A 16,523-nucleotide genomic window follows, 5' to 3' on the forward strand; every position below is an offset into this window, starting at 1 on the left:
TCAATATTTTTTTATACAATATACCGAAAATCAACCCTTATAAATATCCTCCAACTCTTCTCCTTAATTTCAATGAACTCGGATAAACTCGGGTTTTTGGACCTACGGGCTACGACATGACCATTCCAATCATTTAGATTTCATTTGAAAATATGTTTTATAAAAAGTTTTTTAAAAAAATATTTTATAAATCATTTTAAAATTTTAATTTGATAATCAATACCTGTTTCGGAAACTGTTCTATAAAAATAATTTTACAGTAAGAATTATAAAAATCTTGTCCAAACTCAAAATGCATTTTTAATTTTTGTTCACATAAAACACTGAATTTTTTTTTTCTAAAAGTACATATATAGGATCTTAATTACAGATGAAGGGTAATTTGCGGAAGAAACGAGACCATAAGTGCAATATATGAACACAAATGACTGGTAGATTTTTTTGTGAAATATGAGGAATCATTATACCTGCAATTAAAATTAATATTTTTAACATAAATTTTTTTTAAAAAAAAAATTGATAAAGAGAGTCAAGTAAGGGGTTGTTTCGAAATTGAACAAACGGTGTAGATCCCCTCCACATTTATCACATGTATAGGGATAAAACCTACGTACCTATCCTAAATTAATTGCATGCATAGATCACTCTTACGTTGGGTTACGCATGACGCTTAAAATTACATGATTATCCTACATGCATTTTTTAAAGATTTTTTCCAAATCAAGTAGAGAGATAATCATGTCATTTTAAATGTCATGTGTAACCCAAAGCGTAAGACTCCGTGTTCATGTACCATTATTTAAATCCCAACATGGAATTCAAAATCTTCATCAAGCTACTCTTTCTGTAAAAATTAATCAAGCATGGCTACAGAAGCTACATGGGAAGAGCTATTGGGGAGCAAGAACTGGGAAGGGCTTCTGGATCCATTGAACCTCAGCCTCCGGAAACTGATCCTCCGATGCGGCAACTTCTGCCAAGGAACATACGACGCCTTCGACAATGACGAAATCTCCAAATACGCAGGCAGCAGCAGGTATGGCAAGAAATCTTTTTTCAGAAAAGTGAAGCTCGAATCGGCTTCCGATTACCAGGTCCAAGCTTTCCTTTATGCCACTGCCAAAGTCAGCTTCGCCCAGGCCATTTTTATGCATTCCATGTCTCACGACTCTTGGGACCAAGAATCCAACTGGATTGGCTATATTGCTGTCACAACCGATGAGGTTAGCAAGGCCTTGGGCCGCCGCGAAATCTACGTCGCGTGGCGTGGAACCATCAGAAACTACGAGTGGATGAATGACTTGTATGACGGGTAAATATTTACTCCTGTAATTATTAAGAAATGATCATATGATTTACAGTAAGTGATTATGGAGATTTTCTTCGCAATTTTTAGAGGTTGCAAACACTACCTAAAAAATGATCTTAATTTTGAAATATTTCTACTGTTAACTGTTTTTTGTAACACATGAATATATAATAGGCTTGAGTCTATCGAAGAATTGCTACATCCAGAAATTGTAGGAATCCATAGAAAAGTGCCTAAAGTTATGGCAGGTTGGTTGAAACTATACGTTACGAGCAATCCCGATTCCCCATTCACAAAATTCAGCGCAAGGACACAGGTGAGAGCAAAGATCCAAGAACTGATAGACCTGTATAAAGACGAAAAATTGAGCATTGTAGTAACAGGGCATAGCCTTGGTGCTAGTTTAGCAACATTATCTGCTTTCGATCTTGTCGAAAACGGGATCAGGGATGTACCGGTTGCGGCTGTCGTGTTCTGTAGTCCTCATGTGGGGGAGGAGGATTTCGTCGACAGAGTGAGTAAGTATCCAAATCTCAAGGTTCTGCACATCAAGAACAAACAAGATTTGGTTCCTGCTTATCCCCTTGAAATACTGGGATTCAGAAACCTCGGAACTACGCTGGAAATCGATAACGCCAAGTCTCCGAATTTGAAGCTCAGCACTAATTTTTTTGACTGGCATAATCTGGAAGCGCTGCTGCACACTGTAGCTGGTTGGAATGGCGAAGAACAGGCCTTTGAATTGAAGGTGAAGAGGAGTTTGGCGTTGGTGAACAAGTCTAGTGGAATTATCAAGGATGAGTATTTGATTCCGAGTAGTTGGTGGATGGTGGAGAACAAAGGTATGATTCTTGATGAGAGTAATGGAGAATGGATTTTGGCCCCACCCGACGCCGAAGATCTGCCGGAACCCGAATCTTTTTCGTTCGAAAAATTGCCTTGATTTAACTGTCTTAATTGCAACAACGTGCAAGATCACTATTATATTTTCATGTAAAATAAGCAGGACGCAGTGAGCTCGCCAGTGCTAGCTGTTAAAACCATGTGTTTGGTTTGAGTTTAATTGTGTGGTGTGGATTTGGAGATTTTTGTTATTGTGTTGCATCTTTTTGTGTGGTTTAATTTGGCAAGGAAAAAAAGAAGTGCGTTCGAGTGTGGAGATGTATATTTAATTTGCCTTATGTTAGTTATCCAAGCCAAATTCATTGCAATTCCAAGGTTATGGGTTTCCCTGAATCTCGGGGTTCAAGAAGGAAACCCCCACGCATTGAGAAGTAAAACAGATTAAAGCTTGCATGTTCTAAATGATTAGGTCAATAGCAAAATATATCTCACTCTATTTATATGTAACTTCTTTTCTATCTAAGGCTATTACAATGATGTATAATCAATTCATTATCTTTTGCACCAAAGAGTGATGAGCTACTACAAAATCTTGCCTTAACATATGCACATCATCTAAGATATGAAATTGAACATGAAACCGTGAGAGATCGAACAAAATCTACCAAAAGCGATATCATAAAAATATCATCTGCGGCAACTATTTGATAAATAAAGAGACCCGATTCCACAAATTGCAGGCACCACATATAGGTTTTATTACAGTGAATAAACTAAAATAGCACCCACCCATTGAATGGAACAATATTTCTATACAGGGTTATTACAAAAAAGTGAGGCATCAACCATCTTGCAAGCCAAAGAGAGTACCTGTAGAGTTGTGGAGAGTAGAACTATTTATTGCATCGTATACATATCAACATTGAATCTGTGAACCTTGCCGGAAAAATGGCTGTACAAGAGCCATGGCTCAAGAATGGCTTATCATTAACCTTCTGGTATGGGCGCCAAGAGTTCCTGATAAAGCAAGCAACAATGTGAACCAACTACTAGATTCATGCACATGAAATCCACTGATGAAAACATTTGGTAATTAGTGGAAGCAACAAAAGAACACGCCTTAGAATGACATGAATGGTGTTGTCTCACCTTAGTAGATTTAACAAAAGTTTCCCAGGTGATATCGCCTCTAGGTGCCTTGGGATAATGATTCTGGGGATTTGTTGCCACAGCAAAAGATGAACGGAGATGTGACTTCTTCATGGAAATGGAAGGTAAAGTACGCCCGAGCCAAGAATCTGATGGAGATTTAGGTAAAGATGGGGGAACTGGATATCGAGGGTGATTTGGATGAGTCCCCTTTTCCAGAGCTAATGTTTTTGGTGGCTGATTGTCTAAACTTTCAGAAGAATCTTTGTCCATATCTTTTACATTTTTTGTCATAGTTGAACTGAGGTTAACGTCTTCATTTTCTCCGTATGCCTCTGCTACATCCAACACTACTTTATTAGCACTAATGTTTACGACTTCCCCTGAAACAGGAACTCCTTTAGCATCTTCATCAGTCGGTGGAGAACAGGAAGCCGTGCTTTCAGTGCCCACTATCTTCATTGTATCAACATAGAGAGTTTTTTCCACAGCAGGTTCTCCTGCATCTGATTCCTCTAAACTGCCTTGATCAGCCAATAGTTCTTGAAAGGTTTTGGCATTAATCCCTGTATTCTTTGTTTCTTCAGGAACACCAGTAACTTCTTGTTCCTCAATAAACAAAAAAGGTGCATTACAACTTGTTGGTGCATTATGGTTCTCTAGTTGAACATGTTCATTTCCCGAATTAGTCTTATTCACCCCAAGTTCAGATGTCTGGATTGTGTCCACTGATTTAAGCTCAGAATGATCGGGCTTGGACTGCTCGATAAAAATAACAGTAAGGTGGGTCAAATTTGCATCAAAAATCATGGAATGAATCAAAGCACGCATGAAGGTCAAAGATATGAAAGTAAAGTTAATACCTTGTTCCTGGTCTCGCTATAAGATCCAGCTGAAGAAGATCGATTTTGAGTTGTGTTAGCATATATTGGAACTCGGGTCCTCATACTCATCGCAGGTACTGCATTTAAAACGCCCAGTGAACTTCTTGAGCAAAACCGGGGTAGCAGACCACAAACTCCCGGAAATCTTTTATGTTGCATATAGTCATCATCACTCTCCTCTTCTTCTTGATCTTCTTCTGTTTCATGGCAATACGAATACCGCTTTGCAAAACTAGGCCCATAGCGAAGTAAAGGCTTACTGCTGTTAACTATTTTCTTTGATTGTTGGGGTTGTTCTCTGGTGATAGCTTCTTTTTCGGATGCACAGTGTGGTGTCTCAGAAGCCATTGCTTTTGCAGCAGGGAGAAACCTATCCATCATGAACTCCCGAGATTTTGTGTCTGTCAAAAAACTTTTGGGTGGTTCGGTATCTAAATCATCAAATCCACTTAAACCACTCACACTACAATTGATGAAAAAAGATTCGGTTCTTGAAAGTGTATCAGGCGCATCAAAATATCCTTCATCACTATCCCCTGACTCAGAATGCATCCCCTTCTCTGTAATCTCATCATATCTCTCAAGATTCTTGAAATTTTCATCGTGATGCAGCCCACTCTGGGAATCACGAGCAACTGTTACTATTTGACTTGAATTTTCATTTGGAATAACTTGACATGAATGCTGCTGGCTAGCTTGTGGACATCTGCCAGGAGGGAGCTTAGGGGCACTTGGAGGTCTGTCGTGGTTTCGAGTTTCTTGCTTCGACGCTTCCTTTGGTTGTCCAGGGGTCTGTTCCCATTGAAAAGGCACGACTCCAGGATTTCTGATTGGGCCAGACTTGAGTTGTGATCGATAAGAAGGAAGCTGAGGTGTAACAGGCACAAAATTGCCTGTTTTACCTTTGTCATCCTTTTGAGAGGTCACCGCTGGCGAATTTCGTCTCACTGACAGAAATGGTCGATTGAAATTCAGTTTCTTGTCCTCCATCCGATACTCCAGCAACACCAACTTGCACTATCTATGTCAATGTCACCGGCAATCCGTGATTGACTCCTTCTATTCACTACCAGGGAGAAATCGATTGGCTCGAAAAACTCCTCCTTATAGAAGTTCGTCCATCTCTAGCATGCTCAATCTTCTGTTATGGTTATGGAAGAACATAGGAGAAGATTCAGAGATATTATATGTATTCCCAAACTCATCTACAGAATTCAAAAGTCACATGGTTAGAATCCCCACATTGCTCACCTGAAAAAATTCTTGATAGTGCAGCATGCTTAGAGAGGGAAAAAAAAAAAACCACATTTCAACCTCAAGATGGTGACATGATTCCCCAAACGAATCATAGATATTGACTGAAGTTCAAACTGACAGACGAAAATGGACTAGATGTAACCGAAAACAGCAAAAATAAGACGAATTCGTATGCCCTGACATCTATACAAATCTGATGAACGAACGCTACAAGAATTTGAATCATACAAGCTAATATAAGCTGAAAGTTGAGCTCACTTCAAAAAGAGTTAAAAATTCAAGCATCTGAGGCACTCCAACAACACATAAATCATAATTTCAAGAAAATCTTCGTATAAAACAAAGTTAAAACCTTATCAAAAGTTCCCACTCGGAGGCTGATTTATTTCTGGGTTCAAAATTCTTGCGGCAACAACCAACACCCCAAAAATCAATTCAATGGTGTAAATTAAACACGAACAACCCAACATACATCAACAACTAATGATCATACATCATCAGCAAAAATTAAACCCATTACGATTCCTGCAGACAATTATGGGAGAAAGATTGTACCTTTCCTGAAATGCCGTTTTTGGTTCAAATTATTGAGTCGAACATCACATAACAGATGCTTGATGGGCTCACATTTATTGCTGATGAAAGCTGTAAAACAGCAATAAAAGGAAAGATCTGATTACCATCCTTATAATATGATTTTTATTTTATTGGAATTGATTATTAAGCTGGACAGAGATGCTCACCATGTGCAAAGCAAGAAGAACCACTTCTTACATATATATGGTAGTGGGTTATACATATATCTTAGCGTACGAAATTCAAATTCTTGTTATTATGTTATGAAATTTATTGCATTACTTAGTTTAGTACAATGTTATTTTGACTTTACGTCTGGCCATCAGTATTGGGATCATGTTATCATATTTTAATTAACCAATAATATAATATATGATTGTTAAGGGGATGACCCAAAAAAAGTCATCTTTACACATGCATCATTGAACGTTCATGAAACTTCAGAATTCTTGGAAATGGGAAAATAATTTATGGGACACGGTAACTGTGAATTCATTACTTGGGGATTTGGGAGTTTACTGCTGTATTTTGGTAACTGTGCAATTACTTATTCATCGACAAACAACCCCTTGTGAAAAAAATTTACTTAATGGAAGATGGATCGACTTGACCCGTAATACGAAATAAACTCACGATCCATTTGCTAGCAAGGTATTTGCTTGTTCCGTAAACACAAATTCATATATTATCAAGGCCAAAAAAATAAAAATAAAAATAAATAAATAAATCTCGTGACTTTAGTTTAGAGGACCACTATATGAGTTGGTTTTGCAATGTTGTACCCCAAATCATAAGCAACCCACATAAATTTTCAACTTTATGCGCTCTATCTTAAAGGCTATGTATTATAGATTGAGCAATGCTACATGTACAATCAAATTTTTATAATAATTTTTACACCACAAAAAATTCAATATAAAATTTAAATTTATCAAATCTCACGATACATTAAATGCAAAATCTCACGATATCATATCAAAATCTCACGAGATAATAACAAAATATCACGACATAATTGTTGTAAATATTGTTGTACCATATATTGGTTGTACCTCTAGCATTATTCTTATAAATTTTGTGGGACAATCTTTCATCTTTATGATGAAAGTGGGTTCATTTTAATTAATTTACGATTGAGTTCTTTAGTTGAATTGGGTAAATGGAAGATCATGCAAAGAAATCTTGGTTCTTGAGTAGGTTTTAGATTGGAGGAGTCTCCAAATTTGAAATATTAATAATATTATTTCATAATAATATTAATAACTTCTAAAAATCTCACTTATTATCGACACGTGCATATATATATAAATTTCAATTCTAACATTATTTAGTAGTACTACTAAAAGAAAAACTTGTTTTCTGAAAAAAAATTTCCACACAAATTAAGAAATTTATTGAAAAGTCATTTATATAAAACAAATGTCACATTTTACCCTCATTTTCATAGTTTTTTTTATTATGATTTTCGTGAGTATTTGAATACATTATGATTATATAAAAAGTAAAAACGTTGTTACATGTAGCTAATATATTTAATGACAATAAAAGTGTGTTTAGCTGGAGAAACAACATAATAAAAACATTTTAAAAAAATATTTGATTTTCTTTTTTATAAAAAAAGAAGTCATATGTTTTGAACCTTTTAAGAAACAAGACTTTTTTTCCTCAAAAAAAATTTTCTGTATTTTTTTCGTTTTTTTCTTTTATTTATATTTAAAATAAAAATAAAATATTTTTCAATATATATTCAAGCGTCAAAACTACTTCCGTTTTTTCTAATAATTTAAAATTTTGAACTTATTTTAGTGTTTTATAAGCTATAACTTCTGCATTCATAGTCATACTAAACCTCTTATTAATTAATCTATATCAATCATCATTCAATTATAAAAGTGTGAATCAAGGTCAAAGTTTTTCATTGTGTATTTTTAACTTTGTCCTTAATTAGTACACACTTGATATGAGGATACTTTTGTAAAATCAATTATTATGATAAGATCAAAATTGACAATGTGTGCATATTAGATAAGGTTTCGGTTTTCAAAAAGATTGAAATACCAAAATATTTTAGTTTTAACTTTTTGTAGATATAATGAACATATTTTTTCCCACAAGAATTTTAATTAAATTAAATATTTATCCAATTTTCTAAAAGATTGAAACACCAAAATACTTTAGTTTTTATTTGTTTGCAGATGAAATGACATATTTTTTTCAACAAAAAATCTTATTTATTTTTAGTTTGAGTAAGGACCTATTGAACTAAATAACTATTATATCATAAGTTCATAAATATAACAAAATATCAGATTTTAAATGTTATATATATATATATATATATATATATATATAAAATCATACATCGTGTTGAAATAAATCAATTCATGTGGAGTCAAGTTTTAATCCAAAATAATAAATAAAAAACAAACCAACACACAAATATCATATATGTATAAGTTGAAATTTTAAAAATTAACTACTTTTCTCCTCAAAAAATCTAAAAACTATAACAATTATTTTATAAGATGATGTTGCAATTAACGAAAGAATATTTTTACAAGAGTTAGAGATTAATATCTTCAATTGTTATTTACAAAACTATAAGATTGATATTATTTAAATATTATTGGAGTCTGTAAATATATATATGTTAATCAATCTACTACGGGTTAGGTAATAACATCAAAAAAAATAAGTCCAGAAAAATTATGATGACACGCCTCACATTAAATTAAAGATACTGTAAAAATTACATTGATGTAAATTTTCAATTAGATGAATAAATAAAAAAAAATATGCAACAAAACAGTTGAGATAAAATATGGAATGTTAACATTTGTAATTAAATATATTCAAAATTCAATCAAAAATTTCAGCAACGAGAGCATTGTAAGCAAAAGGGGATCAGTAGATTTCAAAAAACGAAAAAAAAAAGGATGTTCAACAAATACATTGATCGTTTTAACGATACTGACATACAAGTAATGGAAGACGATAACATACCAGAATGCAAATGAGAATGATAAAATTATTGTTATTCTTTGCAATAAATATTTTTAGCATAAAAATAGACCGTCTGATTAAATAATAACGATAGAAAAATGCAAATGATTGATGAAGATAGTATCACAAAAATTGTTATTAAAGATGATGATAATAATGATTCTTTCATAGAAAAACACATGATATGAAAAATCTTTAAATAGAGAAAAGTCTCAAATATAAAAGAAAAAAAATATTTGACGCAATAATTTAAATTAAGGTTTAGAATGCATTATCTATACCATTTTTCCCCATAAATCAATAGTGATCACAAAATAAGTGATCAATACATATAACATAGAAAATTACAAAATCATATTTAATATAATTTGATTAACATATCTCAGTTATTAACAAATAAAAAATAAATCATACATACATGAGATAGAAAATAAAACGCATTCATGGTACGAATCATGTCATAATTTCTCAAGATTAATAAAAAAAATGAAAAACTCAATCGAGCTGTAATAATTACATAAGTTTCAATATCATTATTGTGTTAATGTAAAACTATAATAAACGTAACACTTATATTTATAAGCTTACATGAATTATTGATAATGTCTTATTCTAAACTGTTAATGTGGATGTAAAATAATCATGACCGTAAATAATACAAACATTGAAACTGCAAGTGTTACATTGTTCGAAAATGTTGCAAATATTTTTATTAGTTGCATGTCGAAGATTATATTGATTACATAACTAAGACATGTAATAGGTTTTTTTTTTCCAAAAAGTATATATTATTACCATGAATATCATTTATTAAATGTGTGTTAATATCTTCTCATCTCAATTAATTTATTTAACAACGTTTATCGACAACAAAAGATATTCCCACGAACATCGCACGTGACTTTTACTAGTTAAATATAAGTGGGAGAAAATTTATACGGGGAAAGATGAAGTTCAAATTTTTACCCATCTTCTGAAAATAGGAATTCGATTGGAATAATGTTTATCATTTTCCAAAAATTGGTTAATTATAAGACTCAAATAAATAAGGATATATTGAGAAAAATATATATTATTGAACTTAGAAATCATTATTTATATATTTAGGATTAAAAAAATTAATAATAAGTTCTATATAATTGCCACGAACAGCGTAACAAACAAAACAAGTCCAGATTTTGAAGGTGGAAGTAGTGAGATCCACGGAAGAATGCTATACGACTCTCTTGAAATGGGCTTGTGAAAGAAACTCTTATCGGTATAATTTCAAGAAGTAGAGTTATAAATTTGTAGCCCAAACTGAATTTTAATTTATTAATTAATACAAGTAAATTTGAATCATTTAGATTAATACCCGTTTCGATTATAGGGTTTGATGGAAGGTCGTCAACTATTCAAGATATCTTTTTTATATTAAATGTATCACGACTGATGTACATCCTATGATTGAAATTAAATAAATACATGTATGCTTAATTTACAAACTTAAAACGGCTAATCAAAGTAATTTTCTCAAGGATTTCAATTATATTTCATGATGTAATGGTAAAGAACAATCGGAAGGCCCAGTTTATTCATGTCTAAAACTATGGCACTCGTACGTGTTGCCCCTAAATAAAACACAGACAGCTCGGAGAGTTTATTTTCAAAACTGTAAACGGGTACAAAACAGACCAAAAAACGGATGATTCGATGCTGACAGACGGGTAGCGCCCGTTCGCCAGCCTCCACGGCCCAAATTCATTAGACTATCCTGATTCAGGAAATTCCTAAATCCTCTGTAATCACAGTCAGCTTGCATCAATCAGAAATCCGGCGCCTGTTAAGCGCAGCCTCGAAACGGCTGCACGAGTCTGGCCTCATCTCAGTGCTCATATCATTCTCTGGTGCAGGATAGTAGTCCTCTCTCAACTGGACGTCTCTTAGATCCGGTATCCTCAGCAAAAACATCATGAAGTGCTCGTGAGCCGTCCCATGTATGAAAAGTTTCCTGAGCCCAACACATTCTTGCAGCAATCCGGCTGCCGGGAGAGATAAGCTCCGCTGGTTAACATCCCTGTCCTGTGGAGGCCAGTAATCCAGCTCAGTTAGGCCCAAATCACCTATACAGAACAGATGAAACCGTTCCCAGAGGCTCAAATCCATCTGCCCAGAAGGTGCAGTGTGGGCATAGCCAATGGTGTCGCCGCAGTCTAAATGCATCCTTTTTAGGCTGGGATAGTTCATTAGAATGCTCAACCCAAATTCACGTTCAGAAGGCCTTGATAAGTCCCTACAATCTCCTTCCACCTTGATTCGAATCTCCTCCAAATTTGGACAATTTTCAAGTCCTGCAGATGACAGAGGGGTCAAAAGCTGGCCTACTTCGATCCAGAGAGATAGATATTGAAGCCTGTCCCATGTTTTCTCCACGAACCCATTCCCATATGTGAAGCCATTATCATTAAGATCGAAACCTACATAACCAGAGTCAAGATTGGACGAGTATTTGCATTTCTTGGGGGGATTACCCATGTCCAAGTAGTCATAACTGGAACTCATGCTTGAATGTCCACCCGGAGGATTTGATGCTTCCACTTGCTCTAAAAAATTGAGGTCGAAACCACCATTAGCCCCATCAAGATCATTGAGCTCTTCGGGACAATCCCAGATGCAATCGATGTGAAGCCTCACGATTCGATCCTGAATTGGCTCCAACGCCTTCAAAGACGATGCTGCGCCAAGATTCTTGCAACAGGAGATTCTGACACTGACTAAGGTCTGACGGAGCAAAGAAACAAAAGTCCTCATCCCCCGTGTGGTTATTTTCTTGCAACCTTGAACCTCAAACTTTGCCAACCTAGAACACCCTCTGGCAATTGCAATCAATCCCATGTCAGTCAAATCACCCACATTCCTAATCGACAGTGACTCAAGTATTTGGCAGAGGGCTACGCCATCGAGCTTGGACTCAATCGGCATCGAAATCCCATGAAATAGCCCCAATTTAAGGGACCTCAAGTTGGGGCATTTCGAGTCGAGAACCTCCAGAGCTGGACCACTGTCTCGGACATTATTACAAACATCTAAAGCTAGTTCTACTAACAATGGAAGCCCTGAAAATACCTCGATCAAAGTGGCCGCATCAATTTTCGCGTCCTCTTGGGTGAATCCATCGTGCTCCGGGTCACCTCTCGCAGTGGATAAAGCTGAAGTATCAGCCAAGTGAAGAATTGACAACTTTGGGCAGTTCACTGATACAGAAACCAAACCTTCGTTACCAACAAATCCGATATACCTTGGATCGAACGTACACGCAGCGCGAAATTCCCTCAGATTTGGACAATATTTGGTGATTATCTTGATCTCATCGGATTTGAAACCTTCAGAAAACGATGGGTTCAGAAGATTGAGGCAGGTGAGATTCGAGGCAAGTAACGGATATGACTCAAGAGCCGGAGGCACGTCATCCGTCCAGCAATAAAACGCCGAAAGATCAAGAGAATTCAATTGTCCACGTTCCTGAAACAAGATCTTGAGTTCATCACCGGCGGCGGATGTTTGAGGTCTCTGGTGCCATCTGACCAGCTTCACGTGTTTGAGATTGGGCCACTGATGAGCGACGAGCTGAATAGTTGAGGGGTTTCGAGCGTATAGCTTGATGGAAGACAAAGAAGGAAAGGCCCTGTGGAGGAGGCAGGCGATGAGCTTAGGGTCGGAGGCGGCGGCGAGGGAGTGACCCCATGGGGAAAGAAGAGAGATGTCGAGGTGGGATACGGATGTGAAGCAGTTGGGGACCATGAAGAGGTCGCGGATATTTCCACGGAGGGTGAGGGAACCACGTGTGGCGCGCTCCAAAAGGTACCACTTGTGGCAGACGACTGAGGCGGAGTTGCGGCTGCGAACATCAGACACGGCGGCGATTATGTTGGACAGAATGACGTCCGGGAGGTCGTTGATTGTCGTAATGAAATCCACCGCCGCCGCCTCCGCCGCCATGCGGGCTGAATCCAAATCTGCGTTTTAGTTGGTTGGATTGGATGAGGATGATGACTTCTTTGTGCACAGTTTGCTTTTGATATTTTTAATGATTTCATTCATTAATTAATTACACAGGGCACGGCTATTGTTTTATTTTATTTTATTTATCATCTCATTATTATATTATATTGTAATAATAATATAGCATACATTTACTCACATTTTTTTACACTAACTAAACGCACCGTAATAATTTAAAATACCGATGTGCGTGAGGGTGTCAAGCTACTCTATGCTGAAAGATTTAGCAATGTTGAGGTGGGGTCTCACTCACTATTGACAATGCAAATAGTCATGATTTTTTGTAAAGATCTGGGTCATGCAGATGTCTGTGCTTCGAAAATTAATGAAGTGATAAAGGAACCAGTTATATCAAAACTTATTCATGAACCTAGATCGGTGAATCACATTGCACATTCTCTTGTTTTTTTGTTTCTTCTTCTCCTTCTCTTTTTGTTTGGATGATGATGAGTTTTTTTTTTGGTTGATTGAGCGTGTAACGAATGATTTATTTTAATTAAATTTCTACAAGTTGGTCGTCCAAAAAAAATATATCACAAACTTTTTCAATCTGCTCAGAAAATTTAATAAAAAAAATTACCCAAAAACTCTATTTCCAGGAAAATCTCATATTTATTAGGGTGTATTCAATTTAGGAGTCGGGAGATGTTATGTTATGACATTTAACCATTTCTGTATATTTTAAAAGTTTAGGGATATTCAATCACGATTTTTATCTATTTTATAAGAATACAGTGGTATTCAAAATATCTTGAAATCAACATAAAAAATATTTGTTTGAAAATTTAGAATTTTGGAATTGATTTTGTGATTTTTAATATGTGATTTATATCAATGATTTTAATTTTTTTATTTTTTCCTCTTTCTCCTTTATTTGGGAGCCTGATAATTTTTCATTTTTGTTGGTAATCTTGTAACAAACGATTTAACTAGTTCTTAATAATATTATAAGCTTTTTACAGTCAAAAATGAAATATGATTCAAAAAATTATAACATGACTTTATTCTTCAGTTCAATAGTCGTACACAAAAATATTAATAAAAATTAAATATATAAATTAATATATAAATTTTATGATATAATTTATAATATAATTTATTTCATTTTTTGTTTAAAAAATTAAATTTTATTATACTTATTTATGAATTTTAAACTTAAAATTGTGGTAAGTGTTATAATTTTGATTCTTTTAAAATAAAATTATTACACCAAATATAGGAAAAATCATAAAATGTGGTTCTTTCATGCAAGTAATAACAATTTTTTAATAAATGAGATTAAATTTTATGTTAAATATTTGAGTATAAATTTATTTTATTTTATTTTTTTAGTATTTTTAATTAGTATATGAACTACCATATTTTTATTAAAAATTATAATTACACAATAGAAAAATGTCTTAATGTTTTTAAATGAATATATATGAATTAAATTGATTTAAATTTCAAACAAGTGAAATTTATTTATTCTATAAATTAAAAAATAAATATTCAAACTAAAGTTATTATTTACGTCAAATAATCATTATTTTAAAAAAATCAATGAAAAATAATAATAAGATGTATTAAATGCACGAATCCATGTAATTGTATGAAAAAGTTAATAAATTTCTAAAAAATCATGCGAAAAAGTCTATAAAAAATCAATGGAATTTTATTCGTAAATACGTGAAATGTTATAGAAATTAATAAAAATCTATCAAATTCATGAAAATCTATCATTTAAACAAATCATTAAATAACTCTGAATTTGATACATCCGTGATTGAGATGACTGACATTTTGCCTCCCTTAAACGACCAATTCATTAGAATTTAGCCCGATTTTAATAATAAAAAACGATTTTAAAAAAATTAAATAAATGATTAAATTCTTACAAAATTACTTTGACATAAGCAAATTATATAATTTTTATTAAATCTATTGACTCAACATATAATCATCAGCAAGTTTATATTGCCTTAAACAAAAAATGTGCAAGGAAAAAACATTTTCTAGCTACCATCAAAAGACTCCATGCCTTTTATTTTGTAATCAATTTCAAATACAATCATTTTAACTATTTAGGGAGTGTTTGTAATAGATTGTGCTTTTGTAGAAGTGATTAATTTATAGATTATAAGGGAGTGTTTGCAATAGATTGTGATTTTGTAGAACTGATTAATTTATAGATTATAAAAAAGTTAAGAAAAATCAAAAGTTGGTAGTGTTTGGAAACAAATGTGAAAATCTAAAAATCAAAGTTGGGTAGTGTTTGATAAATAAGTGATTAGAGTGATTTTAGCAATGATCTTCTTATTAAAATCACTTTTGGAGAATCATAATCATCACATGACTAGCTTTTGAATTTTAATTAAGTTAAGCATAAGCTAACACATAATCTAGGTTTAAGAAACACACAAAAATGATTTTTTAAGCCAAAAGCTAGCAATCACTTCTTTTTAGTGATTGCAAACACTCCCTAAAAAAGTTAAGAAAAATCAAAAGTTGGTAGTGTTTGAAAACAAATGTGAAAATCTAAAAATCAAAGTTGAGTAGTGTTTGATAAATAAGTGATTAGAGTGATTTTAACAATGACCTTCTTATTAGAATCACTTTTGGAGAATATAATCACCACATGACTAGCTTTTAGATTTCAATTAATTTAAGCATAAGCTAACACATAATCTAGGTTTAAAAAACAAACAAAAATGATTTTTTTAAGTTAAAAGCTAACAATTATTTTTTTTAGTGATTGCAAACACTTCCTAAGTAAATTAAATTTCATGTGTATAGTTACCACTTACACAGATTCAAATATTACTGAAAACGTAAATGAAAAATAAAAAATCTACTTTTGTAATAATAAAATATTGAACAATGGAACAGAGAAAATGCAAGCGACCGAAACAAAACTGATCTTTTAAAAAAAAAAAAAAAAAAAAAAAAAAGAAACAGGACTGATGGTGGATCGCCAGAAATGTAGTGAATGGATTATTATTTTAGGCTTATTGTTTTTAGGCCCCGTTTCGTTTGAGAAGAAAAGCACTTTTTTTATAAAAAAAAAAAGTTTTTTTTAGTTAATAAGGTGTTTGGATGGTAAAATAAGTGCTTAAAAAAGCACTTTTTAAAGTCAAAATTAGAGCTTTTTAAAAAATCAAAAATTATAACTTTAAAAAGCATTTTTTTTAAAAAAAAGACTACTAAATTCAAACGGGGCCTTAATCTGCATACGAATATTATACATACATATATATATATATATATAAAAACATTCTGGCATACGATAATAATTTAAAAAACATTATATCTTTTTAAAAGATATATATAATCACGTATAAATCTTAATTAAATTCTGAGTTCATTTTCACGCGAGGCTCTGACAATTTTCAGTAATAAAGTATTGTTAGTTGATCTAGTGTGTGATCGCAAACGAATACTCAATTACGCTACCATTTTATACTAAAAATATATTTAATCAA

The 16,523-nt window shown here is 33.2% G+C and overlaps 3 protein-coding genes across 7 annotated transcripts; 1 reads left to right on the top strand and 2 right to left on the bottom strand.

The window, feature by feature from the left end:
• The first annotated feature begins 761 nt into the window (after positions 1 to 761).
• LOC140863128 (phospholipase A1-IIdelta-like) lies at positions 762 to 2,470 on the top strand. The gene is made up of 2 exons (XM_073266307.1): positions 762 to 1,312; positions 1,484 to 2,470. Exons 1-2 carry the CDS (start codon positions 864 to 866, stop codon positions 2,250 to 2,252), a joined length of 1,218 nt encoding a protein of 405 aa, XP_073122408.1. The 5' UTR covers positions 762 to 863; the 3' UTR covers positions 2,253 to 2,470.
• Positions 1,190 to 6,239, bottom strand: LOC140863127 (uncharacterized). Of its 5 annotated transcripts, none has more exons than XR_012143851.1 (5): positions 5,998 to 6,167; positions 4,165 to 5,390; positions 3,302 to 4,060; positions 3,023 to 3,169; positions 1,190 to 1,326 (listed from the first exon to the last, which is right to left on the bottom strand). XR_012143851.1 is itself a non-coding variant. In XM_073266303.1 (5 exons), exons 3-5 carry the CDS (start codon positions 5,173 to 5,175, stop codon positions 3,140 to 3,142), a joined length of 1,800 nt encoding a protein of 599 aa, XP_073122404.1. In that variant the 5' UTR covers positions 5,176 to 5,390; positions 5,998 to 6,087; positions 6,186 to 6,239; the 3' UTR covers positions 2,859 to 3,139. The 5 variants fall into 5 exon arrangements, 4 of the variants coding, with proteins under 4 accessions (XP_073122404.1, XP_073122407.1, XP_073122403.1 ...); XM_073266303.1 differs by lacking the exon at positions 1,190 to 1,326 and adding an exon at positions 6,186 to 6,239 and having other exon boundaries at positions 2,859 to 3,169; positions 5,998 to 6,087; XM_073266306.1 differs by lacking the exon at positions 1,190 to 1,326 and having other exon boundaries at positions 2,859 to 3,169; positions 4,165 to 5,326.
• A 4,269-nt stretch (positions 6,240 to 10,508) lies between these two features.
• On the bottom strand, positions 10,509 to 13,087 carry LOC140864135 (F-box protein MAX2 homolog A). The gene has a single exon (XM_073268082.1). It carries the CDS (start codon positions 12,997 to 12,999, stop codon positions 10,822 to 10,824), a length of 2,178 nt encoding a protein of 725 aa, XP_073124183.1. The 5' UTR covers positions 13,000 to 13,087; the 3' UTR covers positions 10,509 to 10,821.
• Between the last annotated feature and the right edge of the window lie 3,436 nt (positions 13,088 to 16,523).

Source organism: Henckelia pumila, chromosome 4 (genome assembly GCF_033568475.1).
Source record: "Henckelia pumila isolate YLH828 chromosome 4, ASM3356847v2, whole genome shotgun sequence".
NCBI classification, from domain to species: domain Eukaryota; kingdom Viridiplantae; phylum Streptophyta; class Magnoliopsida; order Lamiales; family Gesneriaceae; genus Henckelia; species Henckelia pumila.